This window comes from Ambystoma mexicanum, chromosome 12, assembly GCF_040938575.1.
Source record: "Ambystoma mexicanum isolate Mex_15411 chromosome 12, UKY_AmexF1_1, whole genome shotgun sequence".
Classification (NCBI taxonomy): Eukaryota; Metazoa; Chordata; class Amphibia; order Caudata; family Ambystomatidae; genus Ambystoma; species Ambystoma mexicanum.
The window spans coordinates 658,350,459-658,371,873 of record NC_090936.1 but is presented as its reverse complement, the minus strand read 5'-3'; the positions used below and the strand labels follow the sequence as shown (position 1 = coordinate 658,371,873).

At 43.2% G+C, this 21,415-nt stretch overlaps 1 protein-coding gene across 1 annotated transcript in view; it reads left to right on the top strand.

Moving 5' to 3' along the window:
- Positions 1-21,415, top strand: part of COG5 (component of oligomeric golgi complex 5) — a 2,640,594-nt gene that overhangs the window by 2,278,115 nt on the left and 341,064 nt on the right. Inside the window, exon 17 of the mRNA XM_069629143.1 lies at positions 19,016-19,119. Coding sequence (XP_069485244.1) covers positions 19,016-19,119 — 104 coding nt within the window. The remainder of the gene's footprint in view (positions 1-19,015; positions 19,120-21,415) is intronic.

Sequence of the window (21,415 nt, the reverse complement as noted above, 5' to 3'; positions counted from 1 at the left end):
AATGTCACGGAAAGAACAGAGATTGCATCCCCAATGCCCTTAAGTATCCCTCTTGTTAAGGAACCCTTCCAGAGACTAGGAATGACAGCCCCTGCAGCCGTCCAGCCATGTACATCAATACTTACTTGTTGTGGTGGATTATACCTCCAAATATCCAAAGCTCTTTCCCCTCCCAACAAATATGCAGCATTCTTATTCCGTTTACCACTCGGATGGGTGTCCTCAAGGAGATCGTGGCAGACCAGGTTATCAGCGTCACCTCTGCGGTACTCTGTGAGGTGTGCCAGGTACTTCAAATAAACCATCTAAAAACCTCCACTCCCTCTAGGGAACCCACGAATATCCACATTTGAGAACACTGCTACACTTAACGGGCAGCCAGGGAAAGGGACCCTGACAACTGTATAAACCATGAATTAAGATCACTTCATGTGTCTGAGAGCCCACTGGCATTTTTATAAGGTGCCACACGCTGGCACACTCCAATAAGGGACAATCCAAATTTCTCCTTCTGACCTAGGACAAACGTGTTGATTCCTGAGTGAGAGGAGACTGTATGAAGAAAGGAGATTTATTCCAAGGAAATCCAATTAAATCATTCAATTGCTGCAACAATGATTTCAAAATAGATAAGAGTAGGTGCTCCACTACACACAAACAAGACATTGGGTGCCACATTCTTCTGTAAGGGAGAGAGACGCGAGACCGCCAACAAACTTTGAGAAGTTCTTTCAGAATATAACTCCTTGGAGTGGAGCGATCTGCAAAATATATAGTTCCTTGGGTGAGTCGAGGGGCTGAAAGAGGAGGATGTACAGAAATACATGTTAATGTTAACAGATATTTGTACCGCGCACTATCACCACCGGAGTGGTCCACTGGCGCTCTGGCGCATCTGAAAAGGAAAGGGGGTGGGGTGAGTTAGTGGTGACGAGCGGGAAAAGCACAAGAGAGCAGTGATGTTCTGTTGGCAGCTTCAGTTCGGTTAACACTGTTTGCTGAGCTTGGGGGTGATTTCCGGTCAGTAGCCGTCGTGTGCTGTTGTGCGAAGCTATGTGTGGTTTGTGGTGTTGTTGCGGTGTAGTGAAGTTTGTGCGGTTTGTTGTGCTTTAGGCTTGTGGTTGTGTTTGGTTAAAATGTGAGAGATTTATGCAGAGGGTTGAAATTGTTAGTGGGTTGGTTATTGGCCTCGCTATCTAGAAGTGATATGTGCTAAATTTTCACATTCTTTCTAGATGAGGTGCTTGAATATCTCTGTATTTCTATCTAGATCCGGCACTGGCCAACATTCATAATCCTGTCCATATATGGCGCCCGCCAATATTCACAATTATATCCAAATGCGTGGCTGGCCCACCTTCAAATCCCGGCTAGATGTGAAGTAATCCAGCATTCACAATACTATCAAAATGTGGCATTGGTAGTATTCTATAAAAATGTGTCATTAGTAGTATTCCCAATGCAATCTAGATATGGTAATGGCTAAACATTTGCAATTCTAGTTAAATGTAGCACTGGCCGACATTCACAATCCTGTCTAGATGCGACACGGCCAGTGTTCACAATGCCATGTGAGTGTAGCATTCCCTAACATTCACAATTCTATCCAAGTGTTGTAGTTGCTAACATTTGCAATCCTATGTAAGTGTGGCTCTTGCTATCATTCACAATTCTATTTGTGTCTGGCGCGGGCCCATGTTCACAATGCTATCTAAATGTGGCATGTGCTAATATTCTCAGAAGTGTGGCACTTGCTAATATTTATAATTCTGTCCAAGTGTGGCACCTGATAACATCCATAATCCTATCTAGATGTGACGCAGGTTAATGTTCACAATTCTAGCTAAGTGTGGTACTTGTTATCATTCACAATTCTTTGTAGGTCCGGCGCAGGCTAACGTTCACAATTCTATCTAGATAATTGGTAATTGCTAACATTCATAATTCTATCTAAGTGTAGCATTCGCAAATATTCACAATTCCATCTAGATGTGATGTAGGCTAATTTTCACAATTCTATCCAAGTGTGGTACTTATCATTTACAATTCTGTGTGGGTCCAGCGCAGGCGAACGTTCCCAATTCTACATAGCAGCAGGTCCCTGGTTGAGACAGTAATACCTTATTGCCACCATGCACTAGACCTCAGTTGCACTCCAAAACACAAACAAAGCTCATTTATAGGTGATACTATACTTTTGTAAGATTTCACGCTTTTACAAATGGAAGAAGTTATCAACGTTGGAAAGGATGTAGAAAAAGAGGTACACATCTTCATGTGCTCTGGGAAGTTGCAGGACATTACTGATGCCAACATTCCTCATGACCCACTTATAGTGAAGACCTTGTCGGTCCCCCTGCTTTCCATGCCATCAAGAAATAGAAGTCTAATACATCATCATTTTTTGGTGGCTTGGATAATTTCTTCTTTATAGCGGACAAACATATCTTGTCTATTAATACATGATGGGCAAAAAATGGGAACATCATTATTAGGACGAAGGTCTTGGTTAAATTGACAGGATTAGAGGAAACATGCTCTCCTTTATTGAGTTGAAGGACAAATCTACAAGCTTGTTATGCTATGTTATATCATCTTATAAAGCGCACGTACGCCCGAAAGCATCTTGGCGTGGTACGACATTCTTTCGTCAGGCATTTCAAAGCCTGCAGTTTAAACGTGTTTGACAGTTCATCTAATTATTGGGGGGGTGTGGGAAAGGGCAGATAAGTGGTTGGGGGGGTTTGGGTATAGTTAAACATAGGTCAGGAGGTCTGGGTTCGGGGGGACCCCCCAAAAAATAAATAGATGAACTGTCAAGCACATATAAATTGCAGGCTTTGAAATGCCTGACGATGAAATCACATGGAACCCTTGGCGCTAGGGGAAGCAGGTGAGCTAGACCCAATTTAAAAGAGAAGAGTCTTCAAGGCACACCGGAAGGCCAAGTAGTTGGGGGTCGCGCGGAGGGTCCATGGCATGATACTGCAGTCCATAAGCTTGTTAAATATGTATTGGCATCTATATCTCCAGGTGCTTGATAAGGAGACAAAGCTATACTTTGAATGTGCTACTGACCGAATATAGTACTAGTTAATTGTGTTGCGTAGCCTTTTGATTTTTCCAACGGAGAGACTATTTGTGTGTTATGCACTGAAAAGATGACAAGAATATAAAAAGCTACACATTTTTCAGAACCATATTGCTAGAACAGTAGTAAATGTAACTCCTTTATCCCACACAACCCCACTGCTGTATAAATTCAGCAGTAGCAGTATCACATTCAAAATATAGCTTTGTCTCCTTATCAAGCACCTGGATATATAGATGCTAATACATATTTAACAAGCTTATGGACTGCAGCATCATGCCATGGACCCTCCGTGCGACCCCCAACCACTTGGCCTTCCGGCGTGGCTTGAAGACTCTTCTCTTTTAAATTGGGTCTAGCTCACCTGCTCCCCCTAGCGCCAAGGGTTCCATGTGATTTCATCGTCTGGCATTTCAAAGCCTGCAGTTTAAATGTGTTTGACAGTTCATCTATTTATTTATTTTTTATTTTTTTGGGGAGGTCCCCCCCAAACCCACACCTCCTGCACCTATTTTTAACTATACCCAAACCCCTCCAACCAGTTATCTGCCATTTCCCACACCCCCGCCCAATAATTAGATGAACTGTCAAACACGTTTAAACTGCAGGCTTTGAAATGCCTGACGAAAGAATGTCGTACCGCGCCAAGATGCTTTCGGGCGTACGTGCGTTTTATAAGATCATATAACATAACAAGCTTGTAGATTTGTCCTTCAACTCAATAAAGGGAGAGCATGTTTCCTCTAATCCCGTCAATTTAACCAAGACCTTCGTCCTAATAATGATGTTCCCATTTTTTGCCCATCATGTATTAATAGACAAGATATGTTTGTCCGCTATAAAGAAGAAATTATCCAAGCCACCAAAAAAAGATGATGTATTAGACTTCTATTTCTTGATGGCATGGAAAGCAGTGGAACCGACGAGGTCTTCACTATAAGTGGGTCATGAGGAATGTTGGCATCAGTAATGTCCTGCAACCTAACCAAACTTTCAACCAAAATACCCTTAGTTTTGGACCATCCCAGAGCACATGAAAAATTGTACCTCTTTTTCTACATCCTTTCCAACGTTGATAACTTCTTCCATTTGTAAAAGCGTGAAATCTCACAAAAGTATAGTATCACCGATAAATGAGCTTTGTTTGTGTTTTGGAGTGCAACTGAGGTCTAGTACATGGTGGCAATAAGGTATTACTGTCTCAACCAGGGACCTGCTGCTATGCAGAATTGTGAACGTTAGCCTGCGCCGGACCCACACAGAATTGTAAATGATAAGTACCACACTTGGATAGAATTGTGAAAATTAGCCTACATCACATCTAGATGGAATTGTGAATATTTGCGAATGCCACACTTAGATAGAATTATGAATGTTAGCAATTACCAATTATCTAGATAGAATTGTGAATGTTAGCTTGCGCCGGACCCACAAAGAATTGTGAATGATAACAAGTACCACACTTAGCTAGAATTGTGAACCTTAACCTGTGTCGCATCTAGATAGGATTATGGATGTTATCAGGTGTCACACTTAGACAGAATTATAAATATTAGCAAGTGCCACACTTCTGCGAATATTAGCACATGCCACATTTAGATAGCATTGTGAACATGGGCCCGCGACGGACCCAAATAGAATTGTGAATGATAGCAAGCTTCCATTTCAAGCACACATTTTCTAAGTGGCTACATTGGTACATAAGGCCATCTTTTAAAATGTGCCGGAGTATTTGAAAACAAAACTACAGTTATAGCATCCTAAAAATATGCAGGCTTTTCTGATGCATTTCTACTGGAAACACCCAGCTGTCATTTAAAACTTCTAACAGCGGAATCTTTTCACTAAAAGGACCCACAATATGGAATAACCTCTCCTCTGCATTACGAATACAAACCAAGTTCAATACCTATGTAAGGAGCTTAAGTACACCTTTTTCATATCCTTCTGAATGTCTAATTAGTCATTGGCGCTGGCTGATCTTTTAATTTGATATCTATTGAATATCGACTACAATAGCACTTTAATGCCTTTAATGCCCTCTGTGTTTTTTAAATATATAAACCTTAGCAGTCATAACATCGCATGCATTTACAAATATCTTGTAGAGGCTAATTTCTTTATTATGCCCTTACTTACATTTCAGCGATTCCCTGAAGCATCTTTAATTACAAACATGGCAGAGGAAATTTTCATTGTTCCCAGGTGCTTGAATGGGGTACAAAAATGTTGGTAAATCATTGACTAGTCTGTTTGTCCAGCCCATTGCTAAATATCTTGCTGTCCAAATCTATATGCTAGGGGTTCAACTAAAGCAGTTTCTCTGTTGCACAAAATACATCTTTCTTGAGACTCTCTTTTGATAGGTTTTGCTGCTGACCATTGTATAACGTTTTACCATTGTCTTCTTTATCCTGTTTTGCCGTTCACTATTTTAGGGACTTGGATGTTTTACAACAACTTTTTGTTGTCGTGTTACATATTTTGGTGAACTTGTTGGCCTTTTATGAATATCTTTTTTTTGGCATTTGTCAAGCAGATACAACCACTCAAGGAACCTCAACATTAAAGGCCACATCCAAAATATTTGTCTTTCACAAATGTTATGCTTTCCTGTTTCTAACTTCTTCAAAATAAAATGATGGGGTACTATACTCTAGCTTGTGCTATAAATGACTCGGTACATTAGACCACAAGGGAAAATAGACACCTTTTGAAATTATTCCTAAAAAGCCACAAATTAGTTATGCTACAACACAATACACTGGATGAGGAAACTCTTAAAAACTAAATTCCAAGCCCACGATTTATGATCTTCCTATGTGTGTATCTCCCAGCTCATCAAACACCAAGAATGAGTGAGACTACAAGGGCCAGCCACAACATCACCATGTCTGTCCTAGTGCCCTGATCTCCATCTCTCAATCTAGTTGCTGTGTTGCTTCCTCTCGGTTAGACAAAATATAGGTGCAGTCACTCTTTATCACTCTGAATTTCACAGGGAAGATAGTGCTTGCCTTAAAACCTTTTTTTGACAGTCTTCTTATTAGCTCAGATGCTCTCCTTTTGTTTTGATTGGTCAACTTAAAAACATTGGGAAGATGGAAATTGGCCTACCCTGGAATTACAGACTTGCCTTCTTTGCCCTCACCCCTTTGAAACATCTTATCTCTAGTTAGTCCATTTCCCAGATTTATCATAATTTATCAGACCCCTATTTTACAGCTGTTCCTGCCCACCTCCTCTTCCTGCTAGGTGGTAGCATTTCGCTATCATACCCACGAGGTGTCCCTGCCTCCCTAAAACTTGAGGAGAATCATCTCTGGTTTCCGGAAACACCTCAAAACATTTCCCTTTGCTTCTGCTTTTTCTCCTCCTCTCCCCTGTTGGTTTCCTGGCTGAAACTTAAATTGGACTGGTTACCTGGCCACCCTCTGATCTCGGGCCCAGGTCCCCTCCCCCTCCAGTCACACACTAGCACTGCTTTCCTGACAGCCCCCTCTCTTGGGGACTGTTTTCTGCATCCCTACATCCCCACTACCAGCACTTATATTGATGTCAACACTTACCCTTGCACTTGCCACCTGCTGGCCGTACTTCTACTTATTGTTACTTATTTTTTAATCCGATGTACTGCACTGTCTGCTCCACCCCCTCCACCGTCCATGCACTTTCCCCTTCCAATGCACTTGCGTGATCTGAATGACACCTGTCCTAGTAGGATCGTTGTCTGTCCTCCCTCTGTTCCCCCTCCCTTGCCTCGTCGCGCCTTGAAACACTTGTGTACAGGCGCGTTATAAATGCCTTATATCATATCATATATCATATCATATCCCTTGGCATGTTCAATTGTTCTTGCAGCCAGTTTCTGGCAAAAACCTTCAAATCAACACCTACTCTCCTTACCAGGAATCCTACCAGACGTATCAATGAAGGTTTTAGGAAGTTCTGCAGACCATTAGCTTGTGCTTCTAAGACATTGTAGCTTTGTTTGTGTTGTGGAAACCATTTACCCCTACAGCTCATGTAGTTTTACATGTTAAGGCGGCTATGGCATTGTCCATCCTGCAAGTTATTTTCATGATTGCTTGCCTATAGGGAGAAGATGAACCAAAGAAAGCAGGTCTGGGCGCTGGTTCTCTCGTGTTTTGCCTGTTGGATGAAATACAACTACTTTTTGTTAGCTTGGGTGTGTTTGTGTGCCATCTGGTTCATCACAGTGAAGAGAAGCTCCTACTTAATAAACCCCCAGTCTGGTTTTTGCAATAAGAGGAGTCGAGAAATAAGTCTCCTTTTAATGAAAGAGGACCTTCTGAACGTTCTAGACAGCAGCAAATCAGTGGGTCCTCCTTGACCTATTAGCTGCTTATGATACAGTCAACCATCAGACGATACTGCAAAGTTAAAAAAACAGATGAGAAACAATGGTACTGCTTTGAATTGGATCACCAGCGACCTAGCCAATCATACCCTGAGGACAAAATGGGGGACTTCACCTCAACCAACTTCAACTTGAAGTTTGGTATTCCACAAGGCTCCTTTGTGTCTCCAATGGTAATTTCATATTTATATTAAGCCCCTAGTACTGTACTGTACTGTTGAACATTTCTCTAAATCGTTCCAAGTATTTGCTGATGCCTCATAATCACTACTCTATCTGGAATCTGATGACCACCCTCATATCACAGCTCATCCAGAATATCTAGGAATTGGCAATAATTATTTTTTGGCATCCCTCCCTCTACAACACTAGCATTCAAATGGCTCACTTTATGATTGCAGTGCCTAGCCCGTCAAATCAGAAGAAGATTGTACGTTTCATTTTTGAAACAATACTTTCATTATAACCCCATATAGACTTTCTAGCCCATAAATCATGCTTCTACCTCCACATCCTTAGGAGAATCCACTACTTGGAAATACCACAAAATATGAGGTAACCAGAGCGTTTGTCTTCCCTCACATTGGTTATATAATGGCCACTACCTATGGCTAAAGAAAAATCAACTAAGTCAACCTCAAATTATTCTAAATAAAGCAGTAAACCTTATTCTTTGACTCATACCCTGGGACCATATCTAACCAGTCCTGGTAGTCTGGAATTGGCTCGCCATTATTAAAAAAATCGCAGTCAACTGGATTGCTTTCTGAATCCTCTAAAACCATACTCCTGAACTTGTGTATGAACAAATATGTATCAACAAGGTTGTTATGATCATCATAGGTCAACAGCCTAACAATACCCAGGTTCAAATAACTGAAACACGGAGGTAGATCTCAAGCAGTGCTAGGCCGAAACTGTGGAACAATCCACCTACCCACATGAGAGCAGAACACAACCTCAAGAGTTTCAAAAGGAGTATGAAACACTATGGGGCGTATTACGAGTTCCCCGGTATCCCACAGGTAATTCTGGTGGGATACCGGGGAACTACTGTACTGTCTCAGAAGTCCCGTTATTACCGGGATATTACGGGCGGAGGAGACACTGGTAACTCCCCATTCCATTGAGTTTCATAGGACTCCATCGGATGGTGTTGCCCGAATCACTGGCACTGTTAGCAATGATGCCGGTCATTCAGGCATTTATCTGCGAGTATGGGCCTGATCTACTGACAGATCAGGCCTGCCGGTAGATCAGACCCCCTACCGGCACATTTGTAGTTTGCCGGTCCAGAAAGGAGCAGGTATATGCTTTTACCTGCACTTTATATCTGGACTGGCAGACTTGTAATGAGCCTGTGTGTCTTCAAACAGAATATCTAATGGAGAAATCTTTGTTACATGAACTAAGTAGCCTTTCTCACTCACCTTCCTGACTCATATTCATCACTCTGCAGCACTTAGTTGTATCTGCTAGCACCCATACCCTATGGCCACACTTAACCATTACCTGGTAACTCAAGAGTCCACCTGCCTTGGCCCTGCGAACCGTTACCTAGCCCGTTTCCCATGTCTACCCATTTATGATGTATTGTAATGTCTATAGCCCAAAAGACATCTGACGCTTGCGATGCATGGTGGTGTAGCAAAAGCTTGGCCCATGTTGTGAAATCCATTCTACCTATCTCTGATGCACACTGCATGGCTTGTAACCCCATCCCATGCTGTCTTAGCCTCATTTATATGTCTTACTGCTGTATTGTACTTGTGGCTTGTAATGTTCTCACAGGCGCAGAGTTTAAAACTTAAACTTCAAATAAAATAAAAACATCTTCTAAGGAGTGCAGTCAACAGTACTGAATAGAGTTTTCCCCTGCTCAGGGTTGTCAGTATTGTGATGAATCATAGGTGATCATCCCAAAAACCCCGACTTGGACCCCTTCTCTCATGTGGCCAAGGAAAGGCAGCTGCTACCTGATCCTGACCCCGGGTGCGGTATTATGCGGGAGGATCACATGGGAGGGAACTCGGGTCAGGAGGAATGGGACAATCCCCATAATAATTTCCCTGATGATCCTACATTCCTGATGGCCTACTGCAAAGTGGATAAGTCTGTGTTTAAAACAACTAGGAACAGAGTACATTGTAAAATGTAGTGTGTGGTCTAGTTATTATAAAGACCCACACCTGAGCGGCACCTTTAAAAGGACTTTTCAGGTATGGGCCATGTAGAAGAAGAGGAAGAAGCAGCAGGAGAGAGCAGAGCAGATAAACTGGTAGAGGTTGTGGTGCCCAGGGATACTGAGGACGTGCAGTGGGAAGCAGTGTGGAGGCCAGTGGTCCTGAAGGAGAGAGCCGCTATCCGGGTCCTGCATCTTACTCCGGTGTAACTAGTTAACTAGAGTGCATGTGGAGGAGTGTGAGCTTCATTCATAGAGCCGGAGGCGGGCCAGTGCTTTTAAATGCGAGGGAAGTGCTGACGAGCCCAAAAGCAGCGGGTATGAAGGGGGTGCCAGAACAGACCAGTGAGTTGGCCTGACATACGTGACCCCGGGGCGCTCTGAAATAGACCGCTATGCAGCAATGCACTTTTTGAATACCGAACCAGTAAAATAAAGCAAAGTGAGGGCAATCTCTCGCAAGGAGGAGGTCGAGCAGAAGAATATTATAGCCTGCGTCGCCAAAGCCAAAAGGAGGCAATAATTAAGCACAGTGAATTCAACTTTTCTAAAGGCAGATATCCAGCAACGGGACATTGTAACTGACATTGCCAAAGAAAGCTGAGATTGAATCCAAGGCAATTTAAAGATGACAGTCCTAGAGCGAAATACCCTGTGGGAAGAAGTTGCAAACGACATTGCCAATAGCCAGTAGGTTTTGTAGATCAGAGACTACAGGAGAAAACCCTCCTTGCAGAAAGGATTAAGGGGGGACAATTGGTAACCTGCATTGCCTATGGCAAACAGATCAATCTGAGAATCATTATCTGTTGTGTGGAAGAAGCTGTAAGCAAATTGTGTTGCTAGTCAAAAGGCTTATTCAAGTAGCCGTTGTGTTGGTTCCACTTTCCCTTTTGATGATTGCAGTTGGTAAATTTGGAACAAGTCTCACCACAGAGTACAAGTTGTATTAGTAGGGGTTTCATCCTGGCAGGCAAGTGCACCAGGAAAGGGACAAATAGTGGTTATTCCTGGCAGGTGAGTGGACCAGGAAGATGATGATCTGAAGTACTGTGAATGTGATGGAAGGTTGTGTTGAAAAAGAAGAAGTTGTATAACCATCCTGACTAAAGCGTAGCTTTATGAATGAACCATCCTGACTAAGGTGTTGCTTATGAAGAAGTGCAATGTGATACAAAGTGATCTGTCTTTCAAGAAAGGAACTTTTGACATGGTCTTTTTCGACTTGATATTTGGAGAGCGAGTCGTTGTGGTTTGCCAAGTAGAAGGTATTATTAACTGACAATTATCTTAAGAGTGAGAAACCTTTGTTGGAACTGAGATAGTCACTTCGCCAAATGAAGGACGCAATGGATGATTCAAACTGTGCATTCTACTTGCAGTAGAACTTGGCTAGTGAAAAGAACTTTCCTGCAATTGAACTTTGGTTTTTGAAACATCCTGAATTGATCTAGGGGAAGGGTATCCAACACTGGTCACAAGGATTCCTGTTTTCTTTTATGTTTGAATTCTTATGTAATGTTGTAAAATTAAAACAGCCAAATGATTCCTGTATGATTTTTGCTGTATGTATTATTGTGAGGGCCAGACATTTTTCACAGACATTAGGTCATTTTCCTTTAGCCTTAGTTCGATAGGTAGGGAACTTCTTGTTAGGTTAGGAAATGTTAGGCGTTTGTCTAACCCTTTATTATTTAATAAATGGTGTCTTGTGAGAAACCTCCACCTATGTGTCCGTCTCCCATGTCTGACTCCTCACAGTATTCGCAGCAATGCTATTACATCTCAATTCTATCACTGGGTTATGATGCTCGTTCAACATTTCTTAATCTGGCCATCAATCATTATAGAATCCTCAATGTGAGTGACTTCTTTTTACCCCGGTGCAGCTCTATAGTCCCTGTGCCCTCATATCTGAGGGAGGCCGCCCCTCTTCACTGGCTGATGTTTACTAGTCCCAGCTTGTCTTCGATCCTAGGCAGCCTGGGCACAAGGTGGCCTTTCATGGGATTAAACCACACCCCCTAGTTTTGCTGCCGAGATGTTGCAGGTTAGATCTGCCAGTGATGATGCGGCCCGTCAGTGACTTTCCCTTGCTTCGTCATCATGCTACTTTCAATTTAGCTCCGCTCTCGCCGGAGCATAGCAGCTCATGTCGAACCAGAGTGCACTAAATGGAGATAAGGGACCCTCTAACCAGAGCTGCAAATGGCTGTGGTTTAATGGGCAGTATTGGCAACAGGAAACCCAGGCATTTCCACAGACAGATGGATCGGTCACTGGTCAGTCTCATTGAGAGCACTGAAAGATGGATAAAGGACTCAGCTGTTTGTCAACAACAGCATAGCACAGAGCTAGGGCCGTAATGACGCACACTACAGCTTCAGGAGTTTTGATTATTATGGATCATAATTGTCCATCTCACCAACTGCCAACTGGCCGTCCAGGTGATATTTAAGGCTCTGGTTGACAGGAGCCCTCGGGCAAAATGACCATCTTGTTTGATGGTGAATGACCAGCATCCTGATGGATAAAGCCTGTTGGGATAATCATTAAGCATGACATACTATGCAAAGGAAAGCATGGTTTAAGGGTAATGTGTTTAGTATACCAAGGTTGGTGGATAATTTCTTAATGACAGCCAACCACTTCTGTGGATTGCCTAAAAGGGTCTCTGCAGATGAATTTTACCTGGATATTCAAGAACTCTGATTTTACAAAACATACTTAGCTGACACTCCTCAAACTCACTTTTAAATGTATATATTTAGAGGTTTCATATAGCCACAAATATGTCATATTGCACGCCATTCATAACATTGATGGCCTCTCAAACCCTGACTTTAATTGGCTTAAAGTCGAACCCATCAGAAGGTTTGTTTTTCGGTCTTCTGAAAGTGGCAACATTCAAGAAACTTGTGTGCCTATCTCATAGCAGTGTTATAGTATGGTGGTTCCAGTGAATTTGATTCTACTGTTTTTTTTGTATGTTGGTATTCCTGCATGTCCATCTCAAGATGCGCCGGCTGGAGCTGCATCTGGTAAACATGCAATGCCAAGCTCCTGCAGTCCTTTGATTTTTGCTCCCTTAGGATGTGCAGAGACTTAGTGGAGTTAGGAAACAATCTTGCTGGGTTGGGTACCCTTCAGTGAGAGGTTCCCTACTGCCACAATCACAACTGATTGTTCCCTACTTGGATGGCAAGGGACCCTGGAAAATCTCCAAGTTCACAAACTTTCTGCCTTGCAGGAAAAACAGGCACACATAAATATGCTGGATATAAGAGCAAAATTCAGTGCGCTTATGCCATTTTTTCAAAACATTATTGAGAAGATGATATTGGTATTGCAGAACAACACTGCTTTCATGTGTTGGGTGTTCAAGCTGGGTGAAACCAAGGTCAATGAGACTGGCTATTCTAGAGGTGGTAATCTGGGAGTGGGTGATTTGTCACATCATTCATCTCCAGCCCTTTATCTTCTGTGGGACTTAAACAAGGAAGCAGACTTGCTCAATCGGCTCAAACCTGAACTTCTAATAAGCACTTCACCTAGGGATCATCCTTCCCCTCTTCTAGGACTGGCATTTTATTTGGGCAGGCTTGGTTATGGCCCACTCCATCGGGAAATCCCAAATTGTTTGCCTTGTCGATGGGCAGAAAAATAGATTCTTAGGAAATGCCTGTGGGATAGCACAGGAGGGCACAAAAATGTAGGCTTCTACCTTTTTCCCTTTATCCGTGTTAACATTTAGAAATTTCAAGCGACATTGACTTGCTCGTTTATATTGATAGCCTGTGACGGCCAGCAAGGTTCTCTGATGAATCTGGCGATGCTACCTGCCTCCATTCTTCTACCAAGGTGACTTGATGTCCAACAGGGTGCATGCAGATCCTTCATCTCTCCCTTCGGTCGCTGAAATTAGCAGTATGATTCCTGAACAGCTCATCAGGGGGCAACTGGGCACCTTAGCTGAAAACATGGCATTCACCAATGCTAGATGAAAGAGTCAACAAGGTCTTAGAACAAGAGTAAGTGGACAGGGTCCTGCCACTCATATCTGGGACACTATACAACATGGTTTCACTCATTGTAGAGCTGGCAGTGTCACACAATGACTTCTTCTCTGCTGGAATACAAGGATGAGTAGTGGCTAAATTGCCTACTCTGCCCCAACACTTCGGCAATCCAACAGCAATCCCAATCATAAAAATACAACGGGCACAGCTAAGAGAAATAAATCCTTTGTCTTTTGTGGTAACATGGGCTGAGGGAAGGCTATACTCAAAAGGGCTGTGAATGTGATCCGGTAGTAACCCAAACCACAAAGTACAACATAAAAGCAATGTCCAATGAAGGTTCTATAACTATATTTCTGAGGCTTGTGGAATCTGCTTAGATCACATGCTGTGCATAGGCCGACATCTAGTGGAAGCTGCGGAGTATACTTTCATTAAAAACACCATTTTACAAATAACCATAACAATACTATGAAACCCACCACTGTATAAGAAAGATAGAGAAATTATGAATGTATTGGTGCGGCACTCTGGGTTTTCAGCAGGGAGGAAAAACAGACAAGAAGCGCAATAAGGAATTTAAAAATTCTATGTTCTTTGAAAAGGATGTCAAAGGGACTTGGACAGTCTAGAGGACCCCAAAAGGTGGACTACAAAGAAAGGGTCCGTTCAAAGTCCCTTACTCCAATATTCATTCATACGACAGCATCAAACTAGCGTTCGAGCTGTATTGCAGTGAAGGTCTGAACAGGTTTGGGTGCATTGAGTTGTGCTGGGTCAAAAATGAGCTTGGGTCTAGTCATTTCGAAGCAGGAGCTAAGTGCGGTCGAGTGAAGCTTTTGGGTCATGCAGTTCGGATGGCTCCCCAGGGTCGGCTCGAGACATTGGTAACCACTGGTTTGGGTTGGTAAGTTATGCAATGCTCCAGCAGTTGGAGTCTAAGTCTGTTGGTTCGGTGCAGTGACCTTGGTGATCCATTGCTGGTTTCAAAGAGGCAGCGGTTCAAGTTGGTCCACAGCAGCAAGCAGGTTGCTTGAGCCAAACTGGTCATGTTCTCAGCTTGGCACGATGCCGCTGTGAGTCAGTTTAGTTGATGCAAGGTAGTGGTCATTATAAGGTTCGATAAAGGGCCAAAAGCAGCTGAAGGGTCCCTCTGGCTCAAATCCATTGAGCATGGTTTGAATGCGGTTTGATGCGGAAGAGCAGGGATCCTGGCTGATCGGGCGCTCCAGATGCTGTGAGACCCTCTGTGGGTGCTCTAGGACAGGGTGAGCCCTTTCAGGTTCTGCCTTCCCAGCCTAGGGAGATTTGGTGCAGAGTGGCATATCCTGGTCTTCAGAAAGAGGCGCACCCAAAGTGCCCTGGGAATGGGTAGGGAGCAAAGCTTGCGTCTGCCTTGGAATCCTCCTCCTTCTCCTCGATTGGCAGAGGGCTTTGGAGAGAGAAACTCTCCCAAAAGCTGTCCAAATTAATTTTTCAGTCCTGAATGGTCCAAAAGTCAATCAAAGGATTTTGGGAACTAAGGTGTGCATCTTAAATGCAACCTTTGTGCTGCATTGACTTGGCCGTCACTGAATTGTCAAGGGGGCACCTATGATCTCTGACCCTGCACTGGAGCAGGTGCTGCAGATCGGGATACTGATGCAGCAGGGTACAGGTGTACATTATGCTTTTTGCATTGATTTTGCTGAAAGGGGAGGAGGGGCTAATTAGCAGACCATGCTTTCTAAGATAGAAACCTGAAATGTGGCATATGGGTAGGTTCCATGGTGTGTAGCCAATGTAAAAAGTGTAAAATATACATATCTCTATTATTTTTTTTTTAACGGTCTGCGGTGCTTGGATTTGTGTGTCTGTTTGAAATGTTCAGCATGCTTCCCAACGTGCTACAAACCTGTCATTTGAAATCTGTGTAGGTTCGATGATGTAGACAGTGTAACAAGTATAAAATATTCCTTTTTTCGGATTTAGTTTCTTTTAAGCGGTCTGCAATGCTTACCGCTGCCATATGGCTCTTTGCGCTGTAGTTCTGCCATAGTTCCATGTTCATTGTTTCTATAGTCCACCAGTTCATGAAAACTCCAGTGGTTCATTGTTCCTAAATTTTCCACACCATCAGCATTCTAGCTGACATTAGCAGCACTCACTTTTGAAGTCATTTTGGTGACACAAAACAGTGCTCTTTGTAGTAATTTGGGTGACCGGAAACAGTGTATGTCTTTTCAGTAGTGTTTGCAATGCTGTTGTCTGTCACATGGTGGCAAATCTCTCATGATTATTACAGAAACGTCATTTCTCACGGAAGTTGACGAATGCATGCCATCTCAACAGTACAAAGCTTACTTGCTTTAGCTGTACACGTACAGCACTTACACTATGCATCGCTGCTGCCTCGACTGCAGATCGATACACCAAAAATGTTGCTGCGGAATCTCAACGCTCCAACTCAAAGTAGCTGCAATCGATTTACGGAATTCATGCTTTTCTCATGGTCAGCTTTATGTGGCTTGCTCCAGCCTTAGAAACAAAGACAATTTGTTCACACTAGCTCCTACAGGAAAAGATTAGCAATATTGTTTACAAAGAACCAATGATTTAGTTAATTAAATAAACTACAAACTAGGACTGAAGTAGGAGTTACTGTGCGAAGCACGGGTACAGCTGCTAGTTATTAATATAAACTAAAAATGGTAGGGCTTCTACACCCTTGCCGGATGGCAATCCTTCACAGGCAGAGTATTGCTTGCAGATTGACTCATGCAGGGCATACCTGACAGCTCTCAGTGTGTGTATATAAATTCAGAGGCTCCCTCTGCTCTCTATCGAACCTAGCAGTGAAGAAACATTTTGAAGGCTTAGCTCAACTCTTCCATTTGTACTTGTATTTTTATTTTCTTCTATTGCACCTCCGCCAAGGCACTTTACAAAAGTTAGTTCAGCAGTATAAAGGCAGCATACAAAAGGGAGAAGAGAGAAAAAAAAACATCAAGAAGAAATGTAATGATGAACCAAAAATGCTATCAGATTTGAACATCAGGCAACAAAATGACACAAAAACAGCTGCTCCCCAACCAAAGAATAACTATGGGAGAGGCAGATATTAAGATTCAAGTCCCGAATCCAGGCACAAAGAAAAAGAAAGGGCTTTAAAAAATAGTCAATAATTTCATGAACACAAGCCCAACCTAGTCGAATAGGTTCAGGGCCCCGGCCTCCAGGCTCTGTTCTTCCGGCCCCCTCCTTGGCCAGCTCCAGCACCAGAAGAGTGACTCCAGTACACCAACCCTCCTGGGTTGGCTTAGATGACGCAGACGATCAGCTGCCATGAGGGGCTGCACCAAAGAAGAAGCCATGCCCTGCAAACTGAGGAAAAGCCTCCGGCAAGCATCGACAGCACCCCGGTATCAGCCCCCAGGCCAGCGAGAGCAAACAAGGTCTGCTGGAGGAACAGCTGCCAATGCCTCCGGCAGACACTGCCTGCATCCTGCTTTCAGCCTCCAGGCCAGAGTGAGACCATAGGTCCTCATGAGGAACAGCCACCGTCACCGATGCAGCCACCACAATGCCAGCGTGGCTGCACAGAGCCGCCGGCAAGCAAGAAGGGGGCCAGGATGACAATGCCCAAGCACCAAGCTGCTCCTTGGCACCACCTCTGCCTCACGACGTGTCCACAGCCACCATGCGGACACTGACAGTGAATCCATGGGGCGGCAGCTCCACAGATACTCCACTAAGTTCGCCAGCAGCCTTCCACGGAGGGCCGTGGGCCCCTCATTGACTCTCACTGTCGGCTTAGCTGCCTTGACTAATAAGCCTTTCAAACCCATGGTCATGTCTGATATCAAACCAGTGTCTTGAAACATGTTTTTTTCTAGCAGTAGTTACAATAGCAGGTAGCATGGGGAAGCTTTACACCTGATTAGCCTCTGTGCCTTTTGCTATTTTTCATAGACAAGGTGGCACTGACAACTCACCCCTCTTTCATTCCAGAGATTCTCTTGGAATGCCATCTTAAAAAGTAGATTTCTCTTGCCAATTTTTGTCAAGACCCACATTGGAGGCAAACAGACTGCTGCATAAGTTCAATATCAGGAGTGCGCTAAGGTTTTACCTGGATTAGACAAAAGTCCATTTGCTCATCAGACATACTTTTTTTGACGTATGGCAGGCCTTCTCAACTACTGGAAACCTACTCTTGCCCATTGTGTGGTATCTTGCATAGGGGAATGTTACTCTGTACAGAATGTTTCTCCTCCAAAAGGACTTTATGATCATGCAATTAGAGCCAACTCGATGCAAATGGCTCTTCAGAGATGGTGGCAATTGTGGAATGTTCTCGCCTAAGCAGCTACCTGGGATTCTAGATCATCTTTCTGCAAGCATTATTCTATGAACACCAGCTCGAGGCCCAGCATCAGCTTTGTTCAGGTAATTTTGCAGAATTTTTTGACTAGATTATGCTTACTTTCATAATTCTTCTGTTATTGTTGCTTGGGAATCTCCCAAAGGTATAGAGAGGAATGGGGATGGTCGTATGAGTAAGAACAGATTTCTCACCAAAGTGACTCATGTGCTCCTTGTCCAAAGTTCCCTTTCCTCAAGAGACCCTTCAAACTTCCTTTCTAAAGCATACTTATGTGTGAGGTACGGCCTAGACAGATGAAAAATGACTGACAGGCAAAGAAGGCGGATGTGCCTGGGGCTTTTGGCCAGATTTAATTTAAAATAAAATCATTTTTGTTATGCAAAAAAGATTCTGGTCTGTTTGGTGGAGTGAACTCCCAAAATACAGAGGCAAGAGGACTGTGGAGTTGGAGTGCAGTAGTCACTATGGTGAGTTACATTTTCATTTTGTTTTGCACCAATGTATTGTTAGTTTTCTTGCGCAGGTTGTTTTATTTTGCCATATAGAACATGTGAAATCCTGGGTTGTTCTTTATCCTAACCCGAGAAATACGTTTGCAATGTTATTTCTGTGCTGACGCACCTCCATTGAGTGTGGATGAATAGGTACATTACAGGAACAAAGATGCCACTGATACTGCTCCTTAAGATGTTGGAGCAGTTATTTTTCACAAATAAGCGGAGTTCTGTTATTAAAATGTTTTAAACATATTAAAAAAGTTACTCGGAAAAGACTTAGAAGGAATAGTGAAAGGGATTCCATTTTCTCATTGTGACCATCATTAAAACAGAATATGAATCCTCTGTTTTATCCATTCTTCAGTAATTGCCTCATTGCCGTTATTTACCCTTAACCTTCGTTACTGACATTCTTTTGCATACGATTTACGTTTTGTTTTAATGCTCCTCTATAAATCCATTTAACCATTTACTTTTAGATCATCCATTCTTTGATGGGAAGTGCCGTGCAGCCTTTGCTTAGTTCTGTCGCAGACTCGGTCGAGGCGATCATTATCACAATGCACCAAGAAGACTTCTCAGGGTAAGAAGCAGCCACATATGTATGTTAAGGTACAAGAAAAATGTTCTATTGATTGGAAAAAATAGAAAGCTCACTTAGTGCCCTAGAATGAACATGCCAGTTTCTTTTTTCAAATTGCTAAATTTTTGACTGGATTACTAGATAACCTGTTGACTGTGAGTACAACTAGAAAGCGTCTCTTCATTTTTAAATATCTAATATCCAATAAATATTTAGATGTGCTATGTACATGACCAGAGTTGAGCTTAACTCGTTTGAAATTTAGCAAAAAACGACTGGGGCCCATGCTGGGGCCTTCTGCCGCACCCCTCTCCCCACTTTTTCCTCAGTCTCTATGGCACCTGGCCTGATAGCCAATGATATGGAGCTGCAAGCACAAATTAAAACAATTTGAAAATGAGTCAACAGTGACTCAGCCTATTTGAAGTATATAGGATCTTCAGCTTGTAACATAGGAGCAGGTCCTGTGAATAAGAACTCTCAATATTTTGCTAATTTAACGCTTCTTGAATTCTATTAAGTGAAGAGGTATTGGCTCTGAACATTTGTCAACTTATTGGTATATCAATGTACCTCACTGATTTCAACAAAACTACTGCTTTCCTTGCATTTGCCATTGTATGAGATCAACCCTGATAGATTTTCAACCATTGAATACCTTCTAATGATAGTGGCAGATAGACATTGGGGCTCATTACGGGTTTGCCGGTAACCTGCTGGTAATTCCAGCGGGGTACAGGCAAACTGCCCCTACAATTTCCACCGTCTGATATCTCGGTAGTGGTCCGAATTGGCATATCTTCTCTTCTGTCAAATTCTAAGAGAAAAAAAGATCCCACCAAGCTGGAATAAGGTGGTGATTGTACCAATCTTTAAAAAAGGGTCAAGATTAGATCTGGGCAACTACCGCCCAATTGCATTATTTGTACAGTCTGGGGAAAAATGTTTTCCACTCTGATACTGGGGCCTTTGACTGAATGGGCTACAGTTTCGGGCCATCAAGACCCTAGACAAACAGGCTTTGTAAAGGGTATAGGAACCAGCATGAATTGATTCCTGTTAAACCTACTAAAGCTCCAGACAATCGAGGGGAAAACTAAATTATATTTCGAATGGATTGTGTCCTCCCAGGTATTCCTCAATTTATGATATTCGTATCCCAGCTTCAGCTGCTTCGGAATTTTTTTTCACCAGGTGGTGCTGTTCAGGGCCACGGAGTCAAAGTCAATCGAGGGCCGCCGTCGGGCGTCAATGTCATCATCTGTATAAACGGCTCGAGCAGCGCCCGTTACCTCAGTTTCATTTTTCCGACGCATCTGCTTCGTGTTACGAACGGCGCATCAAGAATTTCTTCGACAATGTCTTAGTCTTCAACTCCCTCCACACCCAAGACGGGGTTAAAACAATGTCTGAAGTGTGGCAGGAAGATTTCTATAACCGACCCCCATCGGAATTGCCTCTGGTGCCTCAGCCCAGACCATCGGGTTGATGAGTGTGTGTCCTGTCAGGCATGTCAAGGCTCTTAGGGAATGCAGAGGTAAGCTGGTGGTGCGGGAGGAGAAATATAAGTCTTGGAAAAGACAAAAGGATTCGGATGAATCCTGTAGAAAATCTTGTCACAAGTCGAGGAGGTCAAGATCGGAAAGTTGCTCGAGGAAGTCTTCCTCGTCTTCGACAAAAAAGTCAAGAAAGCAACCTCATAGATATTCTTTCTCCTCGTCCTCTTCTTAGAGGAGAGTAACTTACCCTTCAAAGCACGGTTCCCCAGAAAAATGGGAGGGCTTCGATGCTGAGAATATTCGAGAAAACGGCCCAGACCCCCTCGAAGTTGCCGTGTGATGATCATGCCTCTACTCACGCTAAAAGTGACAGAGGAAAATCAAGATCCAAGAACGCAAGAGTTGAAAAAGAGTTGAGAGTGTCTTCAAGTCAAAGCTTCCAGTGCATAAATCGGAGCTAACGGAATCGGCATCGACGTCGAAGTCAAAACCAAAACTTGACTCGACACTGTCGACGACCATAGCGTCGAGACCGATGACAAAATTGACGTCGACACCTTTAGCTGTATCGAAGCCTCCTTCGACAGCATCGAAGCTTCCTTCGACACCGTCGAAGCCAGCGTCTACCCTATCAACGCCTTTATCGAGGCCTTCTTTGAAACCAAGACCCAAGTCGACGCCATTATCCATACCTAGGCAAATTCCACCTTCTTTGCCTGAAAAGACTTTCCACCCACAACCAAGGCAGGAATTTCTTAGATCCATGTCTTCTATATATGAAGAACATTACTCTGAAG